This window comes from Eucalyptus grandis, chromosome 3 (genome assembly GCF_016545825.1).
Source record: "Eucalyptus grandis isolate ANBG69807.140 chromosome 3, ASM1654582v1, whole genome shotgun sequence".
In the NCBI taxonomy this organism is placed as follows: domain Eukaryota; kingdom Viridiplantae; phylum Streptophyta; class Magnoliopsida; order Myrtales; family Myrtaceae; genus Eucalyptus; species Eucalyptus grandis.
Window position 1 is genome coordinate 45,887,350 of NC_052614.1, and position 14,215 is coordinate 45,901,564.

The window sequence follows — 14,215 nt, forward strand, 5'->3', positions numbered from 1 at the left end:
ATCATGTGCAAATTATTCTTTTATTATTGATAAGATAGTCAATAACTTCATTTTAAATGGAATTGAACGTACACAAACTATATTGACAAAACTTGAGAATGTAGGTACTATGAATAGAACTAAATGTATACAAATTATGCTGGAATTAATTGACGACAAAGTTCGAGAACATAGAGAGGCAACACCGGAATTTAAGCGATGATGGAAATCTGAAACCTATAGCTAAAAAACACACTAGAATTTAATCTATGACATGAGTTTGAAAATTAAAACTCTGATGCATCAATTGAAGAGTAATTGCAAGATAACGTTCTTTTTTTTTTTTTTTTTTTTTTTTTGTGCACTTGCAAGTTCTCCAGTACATTAGCGATGGTATATATAGCATTCATGCCGTAACCATGTAAGAGCAATTCTCCTGTAGCCATGTCTCCATGTCTCTACATCTTCGAGAATTTTGTGCCCATACTCTAACGATACCATGATCTTATTGAAGTGATTGCTCCTTTAAAGTTGTGTTTTGATCCTTTATGTCCTCATCCATTCTTGCTCCATGATTTATTGGTCTTCGTAGCTATACTCACCAGTGATTTCAAATTTGAAATTTTATATCTACATCTTGATGGCCTCTAAGTTTCTAATCTTTTTGCAGCGTTTTGATTGGTAATTTATTTGACTCATTTAACCAATATTTTTATCGACAATCATCAATCATATCATTTGTCATCACAGCCTATCATTGGTCATCACTGTACACCACTCTTGACAGCGGTTTCTTATAGCCATCGACAATGATTTGTAGCTTACTCTAGTCACGTGCTTATTCATTGACTTCACTGTGAGGCCAGGCTCAGCATCTCCAAGGAAGGAGCACCCAAGAAAATCCAACCCAACTTGAAGAGCAAAACCCTAGCCAGCTAGCCGACCCTCCTAACGAAGGATTCACACGTTACCCACGTGATGTTAGCATGAGATGACTTGAAAATTGTGGACAAAAGTAGATACACGTGGTGAGACTTATAGCATCTACAAGGCAAAGAAAATTGTGCACAAAAACACTTTTGTAAACAGTAAATTTTGTCATGGAAATTTTATTATCTGTAGACGGGGACAAAATTGTGCACAAAAAGCACTTTTACCAACAGTAAATTTTGTCACGGAGATAGAGGGACAAAATTGTGCACAAAAGCACTTTTATAAACAGTAAATTTTGTCGTTGAAATTTTTTCATGTGTGGAGGACCCCAACGCTTAGGGCATAATCAGTTGTTTCCTGCTGTTCACTTTGACAGTTTTGGCCTCTTGCAATCATATCATCCGCTCGACGACCTGCAAGTTGACGAAATTTAGAAATGACCAAGACCGAGGGCAATGAAAAGATCTTCGTAGATTGCTCCTCAGTCCTCTGAGGTCTTTAACAATGTCTATCTTCCTTTTCTTTGCCTTCATTTTGTTATGAATCGGCCGATCACGAAGAAATAAAGAACAAAAACGAGTTAAGAAAAAATTGAGACACCAAAATTTTTATCATAATTCCATTATAATTAACTAAGACAAGTGTATTAGAAGTCCTAAAACTTATTACGAAAATGCAATTGAATCCTAAAACTTACAAAAAATATAATCAAATGTTAAAACTTATCAAATTGGTTCAATTAAGTTTTGAAGTTAACATCGTCAGTTACTAACGGAAAATGTTGATGTGGCACGGACGTGAAATTTTAAAATATTTTTATTTTCCAGGTGACTTTTTAAAATTATTTTTATTCAATTTTTAAAATAGATTTTAAAAACTAATTTTAAAAAAACTGTAAAAAAAAAAAAAGAAAAATGGTAGCTCCTCCACCGCCGCCGCCGCCCACCGTCGTAGGGGCCGGTGACCATCATCGACCCCTCCGGTGATGGGCGGCGGCGGTGGCGGAGGCGGAGGAGCTGCCATTTTTTTTTTTTTTAACAGTTCTTTTAAATAAATTTTAGCTTTTCTTTTTTAGTTTTTAAAGCTAATTTTGAATACAAAATAATTATAAAAAGTCATGTGGAAAATAAAAAATCATTTAAAATGTCATGTTTGTGCCACATCTACCTCACATTTTCCGTTAGCATTTTAATAAGATGTCCTCTGTATATTGGTTTCTTTATTTTATCTTGCATTTCTTCGTACATGCAATCGGTCCCTCCAATTTGTTCTACTGACACGATTAGCGCTTCTGCCCTGTACTTTTTCTTTTTTTGGGATCTGCCCTGTACTTCATTTCACCAATTCGTCGATGTGCGTATAATTGATTGCTGTGAACGGCTCACACTTAAATCCCCCTCTAAGAGCAAGGGCTGAAGCACAAAGGTCCCAAAGGGGTTAAAAAAGAGAGTCCGAGAGAGTATCTTTTGGAAATGAAAGTAGTGCAGTGGCTTCTACCGGTGGCTGTGGCCTGGTGGTTGCGACAAGGCGGTGCTCACACCATGGCCGGAGATTGCGCAACCAAGTGTGGGGACGTGGACGTACCTTATCCGTTCGGGCTCGAACTCCATTGTGCAAGGTCCCAAGAATTTTTCCTCAATTGCACCACTGAAGGGAACCATACACAACTACTTGGTGCCAATGGGGGGAATATTCCGATACGCAATATCTCGGTCGAGGATGCAACCATGGTCGTCAGTGTCCCCGAAGCATACACCTGTTACGACCCAGACGGCCAGGCAACAGTCAGCCGTGAAGTGGCCCTCGACCTATCTTCATATCCACCGTACAGATTTTCGGACACCCGGAACAAGCTCACCGTCCTCGGCTGCAACACCTATGCGTTCATGTCCGACCGAGATGGGACGTTTGTGAGCGGGTGCCGCACCAACTGCAACCACAGCATCGACTGGGCTAATGATACCACTTGCTCCGGTCTCGGTTGCTGTCAAACATCCATCCCGAAGAGCTCGAATGGGCTTAAGATTCTTGACATTAGGATCAGAAGCCTCGACGGGGAAGACAAGGAAGCCTGTGGACTGGCCTTCGTGGTGGACGATAGGTCATTCAATATATCCAACAGGAAATTCCCGACCCTGAAGGAAGTAGGAAAAAGTTCGGACCTAGTTCTGGACTGGATGGTCGAATGGGACGTGACTTGCAAAAACGTCAGCTTGAAACAGTCGGGCTATGCCTGTGGCAACAACACGGACTGCCATGACTTCCCGAATGGACCGGGTTATCGCTGCTCATGCAAGCCTGGGTACAACGGGAATCCCTATAATCGCTCCCACGGTTGTCAAGGTAATGAACACATATTGACTCCTCATGCATTATTGCCCTCGAATATATTGTGTGGATTATTAACTAATTAATCACCAAGCAAGAACCGGAGAGAAGACTATTATATGATTCCATCTAGTTTTACCCATTTAATTAACCGCTGGTAGATTTGTGCACCTTTCTCTCTCTCTCTCCTCAACCTCTACCTCCACCCTCCGGTTTGCCCCTCACGCCACTGCCATGGCCACCATCATTCGGCCACCACCTTAAGTGAGCCCACCCTCGTCCTTCTTGCGCCGTCAGACCACAGCCGTGGTTTCCTTCTTTCTCTCTCTCTTTTTACTATACCAATCCACACTCCCTCTCCTCCACCGATAACAGCACCCCCACTAAGGAGATGACAACAAGTGCCGTCACCACCACAGGCAACGACCTCTCTCTCTCTCTCTCTCTCTCTCTCTCTCTCTCTCTCTCTCTCTCTCTCTCTGTCTCCTGTCTTAGTGAGTCTGGCTTTTACCTTATCTCGGTTGTGACAAGTCCCCGGTACCATCTCCTCCGCCATGAAGGAGATGAGATTTGATTGATAGTCTCTTCCATGAAAGGGGAGATCATATCTATAGGTCTCCTCCATCAACGGACGAGGCAACGGTGTGTGGTGTTGAAGACGTGTCCTTAACTCATCTGTACATCAATCTGGACGATGAGAGGATGAAACCGTGACTCGAAGGTGGCGGGGATGATGATGCGACGGTCAGTGTCATGGTTGGGCTGGGCCATGTGGTGGTGTAGGAGAAAATATTAGGGAGTCTCGTTCCACCGTGATAGCGTAGTCCCGGGCTACTCAGTAATCACCACGTGGTGCCACGTGGCGTGGCTGGGTCCCACGGACGAAGCACCACCATAGCGTAGTCTCGTTCCTTTTCCCTCTCTCAACTATTCATCTTCCCCACCACCTACTTTTTGTCACCGTAAAACACAAGAACTCGTCATTAGACAGGATAATCAGATCTGAGAAAAACGAAGGAAAAGAAAAAGGAAAGTAGGGGAAAATTGATGGAAGATAGCGAGGCTCAAGTTCGTCTAAAATGAAACAACTGAAAGGAGCCGCACCATGGCTGCAACCAGTTCTGGCCGCCCCGCCAATAAAGGTCCTGTTGTCAGTGCCTGCCCGATTTCATTATCTCTCTCCTCCGTAAACGTGTGAATCATCTCAGCCTCCTCTTTTTTATTTTCACGCATTCTCATTTCTTTTTTCATAGTCATTGGTGGAGGAGGAGGATATTGGTGATGAATTTCTGGGGAGCTGTCGATCAAAATGATAACGATGAAGACTAGGCGGAAATTGAAAGCGAAGCACAAGGATTTCTTCGGCTTCTTCTTTTCCTTTCTTTTTCTTTTGCTTTTGTTTGGCGTTGGAGGAGAAAATGTTCATAGATATATGGATACGGGTAGGTCTCCGTTTAGGGGTGATGAAATCATCGGCTCCGCCATCGACCCGAGCGGCGGGCGACCATCGCCGATGGCAGGTCACCCGGTGCCCTCTCATGGGCAAAGCCTTTGGTGGCCATCCGGGTCACCCATGAACAGTAGAGAGAGAGAGAGGGAGAGAGGCTTCATCTGTGGGACCCATCCACGCCACATGGTGCCATCATGGCACTGCCATGTGTCGAACACCGAGTGGCCCAGGACTAAGCTAGTGTGGTGAAGGGAACGTTGGTCGAGTGGAAAGTGATGGGGGGGAGAGAGAGAAAATGCTTTTTCCTAATTTTTTTTGGTAAAGCTTTTTCCTAATTTATTTGATGCATACTACCTCATACTATAGGCCTGTGATGGACTTTTACTTGGACTCGAGTCCATATCTGGCATGATCATTGGACCCACCATTATCAATAGTTACCATAGACCCAATTGAGTCAATTCGGGTTTGAGCAAGTATTTCTTCTAATGTTCCAATTTTTGCTTGATGGAATAAGTTAACATGGTCGCCACCACCTTGCCATTGTCGTCAACATCATTTCTAGCGCAACCACAATCTTGTCTTCTCCTTCGAATCCCTGGTACTCCATCTTTTATATATTTTCATTAAATGTGATAGGCATACTAAAATGTATTTAGATGGTTAGATCCAACGAGCACTGTCATATTTAATGATGCATAGTAGTGCATCCACCTCACTCATTGAATGATGGCCCATATTATTTATATAAAGGTCAATGTCCTCCCTCCTAGGCTTAGTTGTCGTCCCCAGTGAGCATATCTAATATGGCAACACCCCATCTGCCTTGCTTTGGAAACATAAGGTTCATGTGCATTGCAAAAACTCCATTTCCACAAGTTTTGTATGCTGGATCCTGTCCAAGCTCCTGTGTCGTTAAGGGGTCTTGTATAAAGTTCGAGGCAGCTTTGATCTCCGCCAGTGGCAAAACATAACACCATTGTTGAGCTCATAGTTGACACGGAGAGAGCAGAGAGTAGATAAAGAAGAAATATCTTAAGAGACGATAGACATGTGTTGTGAAACTATAACCAAAACCTAAATTGGATAGCATTATGTATATAGTAATCCATGTTCCCACTTGTTTAATTTGTTTTTGCAATTGACTGAGATAATGGTTCAATTTGTCTTCTACATAATTTAGACATCAATGAGTGCAAGGAGCCACAAGTATACCCATGTCATGGAAAGTGTAGGAATAAGCTCGGGAACTACACATGCGATTGCTCATTTGGAAAGATGGGCGATGGTAAAGTCAGTTGCCAAATTGCTCAATGGGTTGTGCTTGTTGCAGGTACTTTCGTACATGTCCTCAAATCATCCACCAGTATTCATATTATATCAATTCATTCTAGATTTTGCAGTTAGTTTTACAATACAAATAGTTCATGAACTTTGATTTAAAGTGTAATATCATCCCTAAACTTTTAATTTGTATAATGTATTCCCTAAACTTTAGCCTATTATACAAAATCGTCCATAGACTTTTAATTTATTCAATGTGGTCTATGAAGTATTGGTAAATGTTCAGTTCAATCCATAAACTATTGATAAATGTTCAATTAAATCTTTACATTTGAGGCATTTTCATATAATATAGGGATTAAATTAAACATTTACTAATAAGTTTAGAGACCACATTTAATAAATTAAAAATCCAAGAATAGTATTGTACACTAGGTCAAGTTCAGGGACCATTGAACAAATAAAAGGTTTGAGGGCGACATTATACATTAAATCAAAGTTTAAAAATCATTTGCATAATTTCTCTATAGATTATTACACTCACTTGGTGTAAACCTTGACAAAACAAGCAGCAAGCCACTAGCTACCACGTGTCCCTTTGCAATCCCAGGCGCATGTCAATAACATCTTTCCTTTGTTTTTATTTTACCTCCCTTTTCGCCTTTTTTTCTGTTTATCTGAAGCTAACATCTTTTTAACTACATTCATGGGAGGATACACTGCAAATTTAAGTGAAACAGAGAAATAGAAAAATAAAGAAAGAAAGAACGAGTAGAAACAGACAAATATAATTTTTGAGAGTAAACAGAAGGAAAAATGACATAAATGGTCCATAAACTTCAATCTAATATATAATATAATCTTTGAAATTTTAATTTATTCAATGTGATCATTAAAGATTAATTTAATGTGCAATGTGGTCCTTAAAATTTTAATTTTTTCAATGTAGTCTCTAAACTTTTAGTAGATGTTTAAATTAGTTCCTAAACTATATGAAAGTATTCAATATTATCACTGATCTTGAATTAATAGAAAGATTGTATTGAATAATTTCATATAGTTCAATGAATACATTGAATACGTATCAAAATTTCAGGAATCACAATAAATAAATTAAAACTTCATGGACCACATTAAACATTAGGCAAAAGTTCAAGGATTATACTTAATAAATTAAAAGTTCATAAACCACATTATACATTAAGCCAAAGTTCAATGACTATTTGTTTCATTATCCCTAAATGAAATGAAGCTATTGAACATGTGGCAGATCTTAGTACACTACTGGTGTAATTTGGAACTATGTGGTATAATAATCCATATAATAATGAGATTTTGCCAAGGTATAAGAATACATTTTCCCATCTATCTAACATATTTAAAGTTAGTGAAATTAAACCTATATATTTAGACATTAGCTACAAAAAGGGATAGATTTGTAACTTTAAGCTTGTGGGAGCGGGTTTCCTAAAACAGAGAATGGGCATCTCCTTGAATGGGACAAATTTCCCGCAAAAAAATGCCCGGCGAGTCATTAGGCTGCCTGATGCCTAGCGAGTCCGCCCTGCAAGGCATTAGCGCTGCCCCGGCTGGCGAATCTTCCCTCTCTACACTTTTAAGAAATTCTTTTATCTTTTATTTGACTTGTAATATTTGTTCTAAAGATATGAAATAACAATAACAAAACCCCAAGAACAACCACTTCTCCTTATAAGTCTTGCTTTTATAGAATATGAAAGCTTTTAAAGTTCTTTAGGTAAGCAATGTGGTAAAATTGTTTTCCATGTATTTCATCTTCACATTTTCCCACATTAACTAATTTGTGCGTGTTGGAGTTTGTTTGGCTCTTTAAAACCAACCAATAAGGCCACTCTTCCTGTATAAATCCAGCCCTCTGGCCATTTTTTTTTATATAAAGATAGTAAAATATAAAGAAAAATGTCAAAAGGCCATCTAGTAAGTGGATTAGCTCTTTTTGAGAAGAATGATTAATTCTATGGCGGTGGCCTGTGCGGGGCTGTGGCGGGCAAGTTTTCATTTCAAGGGACGAGGGACGTCATCCTAGTCCTTGCGTTCACATCCCAATTTAAAATTAGTTTTAGAGAAACAATTAACTTTTAGATAAAAATGGTTATATTTTCTTTCTTCTCTCGCTAGAAGAAATCTCTTTCAATCATGTTTTTGATTGGCGGATTATACATTATAAACATCACACTTGCAAATTTGGTTAATACAATTTTGGATATTATCTATGTTCGTAACGCCACCTGTTAGAGTTTCCTCCAATAGGATGGACGAAAACATTCAATCATCATAATCATAACATGCATAATTGCTAAAAAAAAAAAAAAATTCCACTTGGTTTTGGTACCATTTGTAAATGAAAAGAGCTAAAACAATGTGACAGGAATGCTTCCCTATTTCTTCTGTTTATCACAAACCTTCTCCATTATAATCAAGGAAAGACATTTGGAGGAGTTATGGAAGATGCAGGTAGTATGTATTTCGGTCGAGTTCAATATAAGGATCGTTACATAATATATGTAGCCCATTTATTACAGAAATCATTTCTATCACTGTTAAATTGAGTAGTTATATTTTGAAAGACAAATCATGCAAAATGGATAGTCTTTTTAAAATTAATTTCTTTTATGAACTATGTGGTGGACCGTATAAGGGTTACATGCTCGAATCATTAATGTAAGATATATTCCTTGGCAGTGATTATTATGGCCTTCTTCTTCATAACAATTAGTGCTTTAGTCTTTGTCACGTGGAGGAGGAGAAGCAAACAGAAAAACTTCAGGCGAAATGGGGGAGAGCTCTTGAAACACCACAGAGTTCAAATTTTTACGGAGGCAGAATTGGCAAAAGCAACCAACAACTATAATGATAGCAATAAGCTTGGTGAGGGCGGTTTTGGTTCCGTCTATAGAGCAACAGTAGCAGGGGGAACCATGGTCGCAGTCAAGAAGCCTAAAGATTTACACAAGTCTCTAGTAAAGGGAGATTTCCAGCATGAACTTGAAATTGTGATGCAAATAAACCACAAAAATGTGGTGAGGCTCCATGGCATTTGTTTGGAGACTAGAATACCCTTGCTGGTTTATGAATACATTTCGAATGGTACCCTCTTTCAGCACATCCATCAGAATGCGTCGACCATCTTAAGATCATGGAAAAACCGGCTCAGAATAGCCACTGAAGTTGCTATTGCACTCGCGTATATGCATTCCTGTGCAGAACCCCCAATCATTCACGGTGACATCAAGTCAGTGAACATACTTTTAGATCAAAATCACTCAGTAAAAGTGTCTGATTTTGGAACTTCAGTGCTTATATCACCAGAGCATAGTCATATAATAGCCACTGAAATTCAAGGCACATTGGGCTACATCGATCCTGAATATTTAACCACTGGTATGCTAACAATTAAGAGTGATGTATACAGTTTTGGAGCTGTTGTCGTGGAGTTGCTCACAGGAAAGAAGCCTACAAGTTTTATTACTAAGTCCGGAGAGTCAATTAATATTATCCATTATTTCATCTCTTCCGTGAAGGATAAGACGCTATCTGATGTCATAAACTTTGAGGTAGCTAGTGAAGATGAAATGGAGAGAGTAGGATTGGCTGCTGAGATTGCAACGAAGTGCTTGGACCAAAGCGGTGCGAAGAGGCCAGTAATGATGGAAGTGGCTGAACAACTCACGAGGATTAACCAAGAGCACAACAACTCTGTTGAAGAAGAAAATAAAGAGACGGAAAGTGAGGTGGATAAAGAAAACCTCTAGTCCCATGCGACTTCAATTACTGCCAGGATGAGCCAAGGTGGGACGTCGGGCTCTCTTTTCTATTCAGTAGGTTCCAGCATCTGATCGTTGGTTACTAGAGTGACATGTCTATTAATTGTGCGTAACAACTTTTAGGGTTGATTGTGTATTCTCTATGCGTGTGTTATTATTGCCATTTGTTTTGGACTTAAAGTTGCGCAAGCATTCATGTAAGTTTGTCACAATCTGTATGATATATGTGCAGCTTTGCACTAGACTTATAGAAGGCCAGCATGTGGCCATTTTGACATTATCAGAATCTCTCTTTCCCTTTTTATCTTTTCTTCTTTGTCTTCTTTTCCTTACATATAATAATAATAGGTCAGGAAAAAAACAATCTACTCACTCGTTTTTATCTTATTTTGTCCTTAGTATAATCCCAATTAACTTTTGTGGCAAGTAAAAATCTCCCTTCACTTCCGGTCTTTACCTTTCCCTCATTATGTTGCACTTAATCCTAATATAATATCCATATCCAGACAAAGGTAAGAACTGTTGGCCAAAAAGACAATAATAGGGCCAGAAAAAAATATCTACTTTCACTATTGCTTCCATTTTTTTTTACATAAATTTATCTTAATTTGAAAAAATAAATCCCAATTTAATTTATTTTCTCTTTATTTGTAGTTCATTTAATCTAATTTTAGTTTGGATGTTAAACCGGGAGAGAGAGTGGGAAAAACAAGCCGATTCAGAAATAAAAAAATACCATATCTTCCAACCATGATATGATTATTTATAATATGACAAGGGCATCCCATGTGTGCTTCAACTGGATGCTTTTTTCTACTAGGTTTTCTTGTAGTCTACCTTTGAGTAATGCATTTTTGCCTATTCCTATTGCTTTCCTACATACCACGTATTATTTTGAAGCTGAAGTCACAGTAATGGACTTGATGGATGATGGAATCACCTTCCACATGTGGCCTTCCCATACTCCTCACGTTCCAGAGTACCTAGGCTTGTCCTGCGCACGCACAGATAAAATCAGAGTGATGGTCACTGCCACCGTGCTTCGTCGAGAAGGTTCTTGGACAAAATATCTTTCACCAAAGGATGGGTCTTAGATTTTTTGTTTGTATAGAGCCCCCTGTCGATTTGGAAAAGAAGTTACAGATTCTAATCATAATTATGATGAATAAAGGATAAATTTAAAGCAATTAAAAGTAAATGCAAAACTAAAATAAGTAAAGAACGATAGCAAAAACTGAGTATATTGAGGTTTCTTGTTCGATTGTGCAATCCCTTTACAATGGCGGCTACTTGGCTATTTATAGGCAAGTATTGTGAATAACCGTATTCTAACGATTATCGTTTCAATTTTAAGTTTCCTAGAATCTTCCGTACTATAGTAATAACTGCATTGTTTTATCCGTGAAGTCGTTGATGTCGAGCGCTCCAGTAATTGCCTTCATCCTTATCCTCCTGTTCTTGAGTGATGATCGGCACTGAAGTGATGATGATCTCATCTAGATCTTAATGGACTCGCTTTACAAATCTCAGACCTATGGGCCTTATTTTTCATCCATGGCTCGTTGAGCCATTTTTGGTATTAATAACTGCCCCCATTAAAAAGGATATATCTATAATTCTTTTAACTTGATTCACCAATGGTACTTGATCACACTTATCTGTTGGATTCCCGCAATGCATCGCTTTGGGTTTAAGTCTTTCAATAAATCATGATCCAAAGACTTCTTGGTTTCGTGCCGTCCATCCCCAAAGGATCCTGCGGCACTATTCCTTCTTTTATCGATGAGTGGCGTTTGACCTTCTTCTTCTTCTTGCCTTTTCTTACATTCACTCCAAGATTCAATTTTTACCTTTTTGCTCTCAGCATGTTCTCTCTTGGCGCTTTTCTTCAGTCCTACCATGTCTCCTTCCTATGATTTTCAACTTTCCAACTTTCTTGGTTCGCATGGGTCATCTTCGACTGCTTGAATACGAAGATAATTTTTTTTTTTTTTTTTGGTGAAAGATAATGTCTTTTTCTCTACTAAAACTGTCCCAACGAGGTAGCATCGAAGATCGTTCTTGGTCCTAGCCTTCTGCTACTTTCCTCGCCATTCTTCCAGAAAGAGCACATAGTGGAGTATGTTTGGACCCGTGCATCTCAAAGGCTTGGGTCTTTTCCTTCTTTCGACCTCATCTTTTTTTGAATACAAACAGGCTTAAGTTCTCCAAACTTGAAATGTGGCATAAGTCGTCCAATAAACATAAGAGTAAGACACGGAGTAGTCTATTTCATCATATTTATATTCGATTTGGTCATGTCAATTTGATTTCTCATAAATCTGAGGTGTTAAGTTGCTTTAAGAAATTTATGAGCTTGACATGGAAATCAATTGGACAAGAAAATAATAACATTAAGATGCAATTGAGGTTGCGAATATTTATCTAATCAGTTCAAAAATTGATGTGATGAAAAATGAATAGAAAGACGATTGACTATTTTAGCAACTCCTCAACAAGATGGTATTGTAGAGAGAAGACATAAAATTCTAATGGAAATAGTTAGGACTATGACGGTACAAACAAATTTACCAATCATATTGTGGGTTGATGCTTTAATAACTACTACCCATATACTTAATCCCATGCTTTTTAAATAAGTTATTTCCACTTCATATGAGTTATGGAGAGGTTAAAAATCTGATTTGAGTTTTCTTAAACCTTGGGAATGTGCTACTTATACTTACAAGTCCTTAATTGAGTCCTAGAGCCAAACAAAGTATTTTGACAAGATATTCAAATCGTTCAAAATGGTATGTGTTTATAGGTGAGTGGAAGTGTCACTAAATTTGAATTACGAGATGTTACATTTTTAGAGATTAAATTTCTTAAAAGGGCAAAAAGGTGAAGATTATTTTCTTTTTGAAATCTTGGATCGTAATGATGAAATTATTGGCATTAATATACCATCATCTTATCTAAATGGGCGTAATATGAGAAATGATGAATTAAATTCGAACCAGTCCCAATTGCAGCTCCTTGATGAAACAATGGCATCGTTATTTAATTTGAGTGTGATTACTAAATATACAATCTCTTATATAGCAAATAAGTGAAAAAAGTCTTCCCTGTCAACATTTTGACATCAAAGAAAAAGCTTTCATGGTTGCTTTACACGAAAGAATGGGCCAAGAAATGTAAATGATGCTTTGACAAAAATGGATATAAGTAATGGAAGAAGAAATGAAATCAATGAAATCAAATCGAGTTTGAGAATTGGTTGATTTTCCAAAAGACACAAAATTACTGGGAACAAGTGGAGTTTCCAAAACAAAGCATAAAACTGATGACTCAATTGAAAGATATGATGTTCTCCTTGTGGCAAATGGTATAATTAACGGAAATGAATTGATTATGAAGAAACTTTTTTTCCTATAGTGAGATTTACCCCAAATTCACTCATTCCGACAATGGTGGCAAATATGAATCTTGAAATATAAAAAATGAATGTAAAAACTGCTTTTCTCAATAGAGAATTAGAAGAAAAAATTATTATAGAACAACCCATTCGTGTATGTCGACTTTTAAAATCAATACATGACCTTAAGCAGTCTTTGAGATAATGGTATATACGTTTTATAATACTATAATGGCGTATATTTTGTAATGATTGATGATGATCATTATGTATATATCTAAAGATCCAAAGATTAATCTGTGATCTTATCATTATATGTAAATGTTATACTAATTGCTAGGAATAATATAGAGTTTATTAATACTATTAAGAATTGGTTATCTTTTAATTTTGAAATGAAAGATATGGGTAAAGTTATATATATTATTGGAGTTAAGATTTCAAGAGATCATTCATATAAAATCATTCTCTAAAAATCTTTAGACAATTTCATATACAAGATTGCAAACCCACAAATACTCATATTATAAAAGATGAAGGATTGTACCGTAAAATGTATCTAGAGGCTCTATAAGAACGGGAATGAATGAAATGTGTTCCATATACTAGTGCCATTCAAAGCTAATGTATGCTCTGATGTGTACAAAACCTTACATTTATTTTGTAGTTGAAATGGTAAATAAGTATAAATCCAATCCAAGTCAAGCATATTAGACCACCATCAAAAAAATCTTAAGGTATTTGAAGGGTACTGCGATCATTCGCTAAGTTATCAAGGAAAAGATTTATGCCTTGAAGGCTATACCAATATTAATTGGGAAAAAGATTTAGATGAAAGAAAATCTACTTCTAGATTTGTGTTTCTACTAAATAATTGCAACATATCTCGAAGTAGTTGGAAGCAAACATGTATAGCCTCATCTATAATAAAAGCCAAATTTGTGGCACTATTAGTAGTAGTACAAGAGAGTATTTGGCTTAAAAAAAATTGGAACACTTAGTGTTGCTAAAAATGCTACAAACTCATTAGTAGTTAATTGT

The 14,215-nt window shown here is 37.6% G+C and overlaps 1 protein-coding gene across 1 annotated transcript; it reads left to right on the forward strand.

The window, feature by feature from the left end:
* Positions 1-2,384: 2,384 nt before the first annotated feature.
* LOC104437483 (wall-associated receptor kinase 5) lies at positions 2,385-10,063 on the forward strand. Its single transcript, XM_010050441.3, has 3 exons — positions 2,385-3,255; positions 5,874-6,023; positions 8,696-10,063. Exons 1-3 carry the CDS (start codon positions 2,385-2,387, stop codon positions 9,763-9,765), a joined length of 2,091 nt encoding a protein of 696 aa, XP_010048743.3. The 3' UTR covers positions 9,766-10,063.
* Positions 10,064-14,215: the final 4,152 nt, after the last annotated feature.